Source organism: Nicotiana tabacum, chromosome 1 (assembly GCF_000715075.1).
Source record: "Nicotiana tabacum cultivar K326 chromosome 1, ASM71507v2, whole genome shotgun sequence".
In the NCBI taxonomy this organism is placed as follows: Eukaryota; Viridiplantae; Streptophyta; class Magnoliopsida; order Solanales; family Solanaceae; genus Nicotiana; species Nicotiana tabacum.
In genome coordinates, this window is record NC_134080.1 from 37,621,631 (window position 1) to 37,629,874 (window position 8,244).

General features: G+C 34.6%; 1 protein-coding gene across 1 annotated transcript; it reads right to left on the bottom strand.

Annotated features, from left to right (window-relative positions):
- Positions 1-210: 210 nt before the first annotated feature.
- LOC107809034 (U-box domain-containing protein 45) lies at positions 211-2,632 on the bottom strand. Its single transcript, XM_016633624.2, has 2 exons — positions 1,637-2,632; positions 211-1,398 (listed from the first exon to the last, which is right to left on the bottom strand). Exons 1-2 carry the CDS (start codon positions 2,221-2,223, stop codon positions 483-485), a joined length of 1,503 nt encoding a protein of 500 aa, XP_016489110.1. The 5' UTR covers positions 2,224-2,632; the 3' UTR covers positions 211-482.
- Between the last annotated feature and the right edge of the window lie 5,612 nt (positions 2,633-8,244).

The window sequence follows — 8,244 nt, forward strand, 5'->3', positions numbered from 1 at the left end:
CCATAACTAAGATTAGCTATGGGTTCAATGACAAATTCAGAATACATAAACTTCAAATCCCGCTCCGCCTCTGCGAGCAAAGTTGCATAAGAGATCAAGTTGACTAGAGAATCAAGATTCAAGAAGAGATATTATTGCAATATAGTCTAGCAAACCCTCTCCCGCAACATAACAGATACTGCATATGTAGCAAATGTATATGAATCCGAGTCAAAAACAATGCCACTTCTTTTTATTAGCATGGGAGGTCTACAATAACTAAATCTAGATCAAGGGCAAACTCTCTAACAGTAGTAGATATCCATGAACGCGAAATTAAGCAAGAAGGAAGGTAACAAATATACTAATACTAAACTTTACATTATACTGAGTACGACTATATTGCCATATATTTCTCCAAAACTACAACTGCATCAGACACATGAGAAGACAAAACCATACCTCAACTAGAAAATACCAAGCTACCAAAATACTGAATCCTTTCAAAATGGCAGGCTCTTAGAAGTTGAGCTTGATGTGAGGGACTTCAAATGATCAGAAGGAACAAATTCATGGGGTAAGTTAGCCCTCTTCACTATCCTCTTCATGTTACTCTGCAAGCTCTGCTGAACTAATTGCTTCACTGCTTTTTTCTCTTCACTCATCATATCATCATCCATCCGATCTTTCGATTGAACACTTGAAGAATATGCCGTAGAAGCTTGTGGGGCAGATATTGTCGCGCCCACACCACCACCTCCATAGTTTTCAGAAACTTGCTTTCCTTTGTCCACCCTCAAGGATTCCAAAATTCTGGATGCCCGCTTTTGAGCTAATGTGCTGCCTAAAAGTGTCAATTCGAGCAGGGCTGAAGCAACTCCAGCCTCAATCATTGTCTGTCTATCTCCATATGACTTGTGAGCCATCACCATCAAAATGTATGATGCTTTCTCTTGGCAACCTGGTGCATCCGTCCAACTCAGAATATCAATCAACATGGGGAAGACATCGGGTACACTACTAATTGCCTTCCGGGCCTCTGCCACTGATACTACATTGCAAAGAATGGACAGAATTCTCTCTGTTACATCCATATCTCCCAATTTGTTCATGAGATAAGGTATGAGATCGCTCTCAAGTATGGTGATAACGTTCAAAGGCGAGATGGAAAGGTTGTAAAGCGCTCGCAACGAGTCTTGTCTAGCCTGACAACTGTTTGTGTTCTCCACATTCTTCAGAGTTTTCACCAGAAATGCAATTGCTCCAGATGAACCAATTATGGGTTTATTGGAGTCCAACGCACTCAATCCAAGAAAATTAGCAACTACAGCTTCAGCGACCTCTGGGTTTGGGAATTCAATTACTACTAGCTTGAGCATCTTGTGGACAGCCCCTGCCTTGACGATAGCTGCTTTATTTCTACATTTAAAAACGAAAAATAGCAAAAATTAGCTACCATTGTTATGTACTCCTACTATACTAGAGAATGGATTTAAACTATATGCACCGAATGTGTAACAAAAAAATTTACACCATAAATTTTTTTAACTTGTTAGCAAGTTACTTACAAATAACACCGTCAGCATAGAACTTAAACTCGACTAGAATAAGGCAATCGGTATACTGAATCAAGCACAATGAAAACAATAAAACTTACGCATCATTGCCAATTCCAAGGTTAAGCAGAGCATAGAGAGCGGCGATCTGAGAAACGGAATCTTCTGAATCAAGCAATGCTATGAGCGGTGGAATCGCTCCGAGCAAAGCAAGGGTGGTTCTGGCGTCGGAGTCCTCTTTAGTAAACCGCCGGACCTCCTTGGCTCCTTCCAAAACGGCGTCGACGTGGCTACTCTGTAAGCGTTTGACTACTCCCTTAAACTCCTCCAACATTTGCTCCTTTCGCCGGACGTCCTCTTCGTTCTCTGACGACTCCGACAGCCTCAACAGCTCCGACAACCTGTCGGATCCGGCAGGTTTCTTCTGTTTTTCGTTGCGTTCACATTTAGATCTTAGGTTGACGGGATCGACAGGTCCCGGTCCCGGCGGTGGCTGGTCGGAAGGAGACCTGGAAGCACGCTTGTGACGTCCGCCGCCACCGCAGCGGAAGGCGTCGAGGATCATGCGGCGGAAAGAAGCGCGAGAAAAAGAAGACCATAGCTTGAAGTGATCAGGTCCGGGAGGAGTGGAAGAAGGACGGTCGAGGACGACCGATGCCACGTCATTTCCGCGATGACACTTGCCCATTCTAGTTTTCAGCAATGCTGCATTACACGACGGTTGATTGTTACCTCGGGAAGGGAGCACGGAGGCGCGTGTTTCTTACTTTCTCCGAACTAAACAAACTCTAAAAGCAGCAGCAGAATAGCTAACGCACTACTTAGGTGTGCTCAAGGAGTGGAGAGTGCAGCGCTGTGGAGTGGAGTCTACTATATTTATATTAAATGATTGAATTATTAAAAAAGAAAGAGGGACAGGGACAGTGACAGTGACAGTGTGGAGGGAGGAAAGTAATAATAATGGTGTGGAGGGAAGAGAAAGTAGTGGGAAAAAAGGGAAGAATGTACACCGTCTAAACTCTAAAACAAGCCATTTCCCAGACCCCAGTTCACCACCGACCCCAGTCTCCCAAATTTAAAAAATCTTCTTCGCCATAAATTGTTGAGGAAAGTTAGCAGTTAGCACTTTGCTTGGCACTTTTGGACGAGACAAAACCGTGGTAGTCATTTGGTACCAAATTATGTTATAGTGTCAAAATTATATTACAATGAATAGATAGATAATCATTTGATAATCTGTATAGGAATTTTTACCTATATAGAGAGAGAGAATAGGTGATGTGGCACCGTCTGCATTACTATTTATCTTTTTTGTTGTTTTTTTGGCATTTTCCTTAAATTTTTCCATTTTTTAAATGTTCTACTAAGAAAAACTGAACAGACACTTCTTTTCCGTTACAAGGAAACAGTCACGTCTTTAATTCACTTAATTAGCCTTTTCTTAATTCCTCCCACCTGCCGGTATTTATTACCCATTTGCTACAGTTTTCCCCTTCTTTAAAATTGCCAAGAAATGGGTATGAAGAAGCAAAGAGCATATTAAGAAAATGGAGAGGAATTGGATAGTGGTCATAACATGAAAATCCATAAGCGTTTCTAACAGATCTGAAAATCCATAACATGAAAATGAATTCTTGAAATGACTGTATTATTTTTGGGTTTTTTTACTTCTTTTTCACCGTACATTTTTAACCATTCAGTTTAATTTTCTTGAAAGTAAGCCATCTGTTTTGCACTTTCACTCTTTCTCTTTCAATAGATAGTTTTCAATCGTTTCAGGTGGAACATTGAAATATCTACAAGTATAGCCAAATCAATATCCATTCTTCCTCATGATAATCTTTTATTAATGGCAATTATTCTTGGTATGTTTATCACAACTAACAGTTGGAAACTCTTACACTAAGAACTGTCCTTTTCGTTTATTGTAAAATATTTGTTGTCAAAACTCATTAATTTATTCACAAACTACAGGATTGTTCATCGCATTGCCTACAATCATTGCTCATGGAATAACAATGGTTTCCCTCTCTATTCATCATTGTTTTGCAGTCATGGTTGTTGTTCAACTACTGCTATTGAACTTTGAAGTGTTCTTTTTCATATTGCAATTCAAAAGTCATATCTCCAACGAAGTTCATCACTGTACCAAGAACTGGAGAAACCAAGGTTGATGCTTTGAGGAGAGGACTTCCTCTGTTAGTTATTATAAATTTATACGTTAATTCAGTTAAATTTATATTATTTATCAGATTTACTAAATTCTTGATATAAATAAAACCTTCTTTGACAAGACTTTAACGTAATTGATAGCTCTATAGTCTAAACTAAACGTGGGTATAAGATAATCATTTTGGATGACACTAACAAGATACGTAATCGCAGGTATAAGTATGTGCATATATAGAAGCTTTGATCATTCCAAACATTTGTGGGATAAATGCAAGTGTAGAGGACGATGTGGTCAATGCTTTATAGCAAAGTTCAAGAACTTGATATTTTTGCGTGGGGAGGCTTTCTGTTAATTGATATTTTTCAATTTTAAATATTATCTCTTGGGATTAGTGATGTTAATAATCATATGTTAGAGAATAATCATTTTTCTATTTTTCATATGTAATAAAAATTAGTCGTGAAATTTGTAATATGGAGAGCTTTGAAATATTTTGTTGACTCTATCTCACCTAAATTTACAACAAGATCACATCATAGGTTTACCTTTTTATGATCGCGCGAAATACGGACAAATTAACTAGTTATAGAAATAATTACAAGAAAATACACATAATTTCACACCATAACAAAAAATAGTCCATATTTTTAAGTTTTACCCGACCTAGCCCATATTGTACATATTTTGAAAACAGGAGCTCTTGCAAATTCAAAATATGTATTCTTACAATTATTGCTTCTAAAAGCTATAGAGTTAAATTTATGTTCTCACAACCATTGCTTTCACTCTCTCTTCTTCTCACATCTTTTACAAATGCTTCAAGGGCCATCCGCCATTACCGCTTCTCTCCGTATATCACCTGGTTGCAATGCAAAAAAATTAAAGAGCAAAAGTCCACCATTGAAGGCCATTCAAACTTTGGTTTCGAAAATATGACTTTTTGAGTTTGTTAGTTGTTTGGATTGGGTATTGTTCTAATTGATTGAAAATATCAAAAGGAGTTCAAAATTTAAATTTGAAGTGATTTTGAGTAGATTTGAGCAAGATTTGAGTTAAATTTCAGAAAAGACACAAGGAAATAGACGAAGTTAATTTTTTGTATAATTATGTATAATCTTGTATAATAGTGTATATGAGTGTATAAACACATCTTATACACTTTTATACACCTTTATACAAGCATCTATAGACGAACTTCTTCCACGATTTTCAGTTACAATTTTTGTTCAAAACTCGTCCAAATCTTCATTAAATGACTTCAAATTATATATACAACCTCCTTATATTATTTCTAACAAGTCTAAATAACACCCACTCCAAATTTCTCATAAAATTAAATTCGGAATTTAAGCCCACATATTTAAGCTTGTTAAAATTCTAATTTTCACCACCCAAATGGATTTGGTTTGTTGAACTAATATTTGAGTCACAGTTACTGATTCGAAAATTAACTTAAAAGCTTGAGCAATCTTTTTTAAAAAATAAATTGTAATTTTGAGAACCTATTATAGTTGGATGCTGAATCTTAGCCTATTATTTTTGGGCTAGTTGGTTGTAAATTGAAATATGGGCTATAAAATTGAAAAGTAGGGAGCGCAGTTGTTTTTATGTGAAATTTTCGTAAAAATAGCACGGTATAGCCAGTTTTCGGATTGGTCATTCAAAAATAGCCAGTGTTTACGAAGTCAGTAAATAATAGCCAGTATTTTGCTGCAACAGAGACCGGTCCAGCATAATATATTGGAGTTCGGTGCACCTGTGTATGAACTCCAGCATATTATGTTGGACCGATATACTTTGTTGACTCCAGTATAATATACTAGAGACTGGAGCACCGGTGCTCCAAACTCTAGTATATTATACTAGACAATTATACTTGCTGGAACTCCAGCATAATATGATGGAGTTCCAACATACTTATCCTGGAACTCCAGTATAATATGTTGGAGTTCAAGCATACTTATGCTGGAACTCCAGTATGATATACTAGCATATTTTCAGAGTTTTGAATAGTGTTTTCACTCAGATTTATTTTTACATGAAATGTGACTAAATTTCGAGTACTTTTGAAACTGGACTATTTTTGAACGACCAGTTGTAAATATGGCTATTTTTGAATTTCTTCCAAAAATTTCCCTATATAATATAGGATCCGGTTCCCTTCCTGTATAGGATCTCTCCAATTTCAGTAGTGGAGGTCTAATTTAATGACATATGTCATTTTTCAAATCCAAAGGTCAAGATTAACTCAATCCCTAAACTATGGTTAAAACTAAATATTCCTATAATTTAGCCTTTCTTTAAATGTAGAATCCTTTATTTACGGGGATAGTGGGATACGGTACCACTAGGAAGAATATGTTCTTCTCGATCAGCATTTTGTGAAACAGCTTTTAATCTTAATTATTCAACTTGCTATGTGTGTTTAAGGAATACAATTTCTCACATTATTAAATATTAATTTCCTACTTTATTCTCAAAAAGTTCAGTTGAGACATTTTAACAAATACATCGTAGACATTTTTAACATGGGCAATTTGACACTACAAAAATCATAAGAGGTTTAATTTAACACTACAAAAATCATAAGAGGTATAAGACTGAAGTAGAACTTGTTCTGTTGCCGTCGCTCTTTACCCAAAAAAATATTTTGCTCAACCATTGATTTCGTTTTTCTCCTTGCAATTTTGTGTTGTTGTTGTAGTAGTTTGTAAATGGTTTAATCTTTTGTTTTCTGGCGCCAAAGAATCGTTTCCTTTGATAAGAAAATATTTTCCCAATCAAAATGAAATTCTCAGCAAGATTTTCGGATAGTTGATTTCTCTTTCCAATTTTGATACTAACCCAGTAAGAGAATGTAGTTTAGTCATGGTTTAGTCCAAATAAACTTTGGCCCTTAGATATGAAGGATGACAGATGTCATTAAATTAGACATGCACTTATGAAAATGGAGAGATATTGTACAGGAGTTGGGCCAAATCCTATATTATATATGGAATTTATTTACTATCTAATCAAGTTTTAACTTAATTATGTGGCATATTAATAATTATCCTTTTATGTTAGGGATTCAATAAGGAATCAGTTATTTTCCTATCCCTGCACTTTCTCTCTCTCCGTCTCTCTCTCTCTCTTTCTCTCCTTCGCTGTTCTTTCTTCAAATTTTTTTCCTTCATTTTTCTCGGCTTTTTATCCTCTTTTTCTTTTCAGAAATTCATCAATAAGTTTCTTTTTTTTTAATATAGAGTTTTAACTTAGCAATTTCCTTTCATGTTACATAATTGGTGTTTCAATTAAAATTATCAATCAATAAATTTTGAAGATATTTGACTCTCCACCATTGACAACAATTAAAAAGTTTCGAAACTTTGAATTCGAATTTGGATTTCAAAATATACTATTTGTTTGGATTGGATGTTGTTTCAAACGATTGGTAATATTTTTTGGAGTTTATATCTCAATTTTGAAGGTGTTTGACAAAGATTAGAGTTGATCTTTGCTGGATTTCAGATTGAAAGAAGAAGAAAAAGAAGAAGGCGAAGACATGGGATACTGTATACATATACATTGTGTTAAAATTGTATTATAGTTGTATATAAATTATTTTTAAGTTGTATTTTTTTTTAGCAAATATACCATTAGGTTGGCTGCCTAGTGGCTAATTTATTTTGCACTCTATTTGTAGTTTCATATTTTTTTAATTTAAATGTTATATAAAAGTTAAAAATCAGTTGTACAGTGTATGAATCGTTATATGAAATTTGTATTTAAGTTATAAATACTATCTTTTTACATATAAGTTGTTGATATGCATCAAAACTATAACGAGAGAGGAATTTTAATTGAAATTTCAGAGAGGAAGAAGAACACGCTACATACAAAATATATACAAAGTATATACAAAATGCGTACAAAAGACATATTGTATAAAATTTGTATGAAAATTATATATAAGTTGTACGATGTTGTAACTAGATTTAACTGGTAAGAAAGATGTATGAAAGTTGTAAATAAGTTGTATACTGTATAATTAGTTGTATGGAATTTATTTTTAGTTTGTATGTTGTTGTAGATGTATCATATTTGTATGAAATTTATTTTTTATTTGTATGTTGTTGTACCATACATTTTTTTCTTACTCGATTTGGTAAAGGAAAAAAATAGAGAATTAATTCCAAATCGGCTCATGTGTATTGATTCATGTTTGTTTGAACTAAAAAATCAAGGACTCAATTTTGCAAATTGCTTTGCCGCCCTATAGCATCTTTAAACAATGACTCAAATTTAAAAAATTTGGATTCAATTACAATGATTGGGTGCTTTTGAAGTGGTTAATCACGAAATTCTAGGGAATTACCCTCAATTTCTTATCAATATTTCCCCAACTATTCTTTTTAATGCTTTTTTTTCTTTTCTTTTTCTTTGTCGAGATGCTAGAATTGAGGAATCATTGACCGAAAAAGAAACTTGATAAAAGAGGGAATAAAGAGGATTTCCATTGTCTGAGCTGATATGGGTTAAGAGTATGCCATGTAA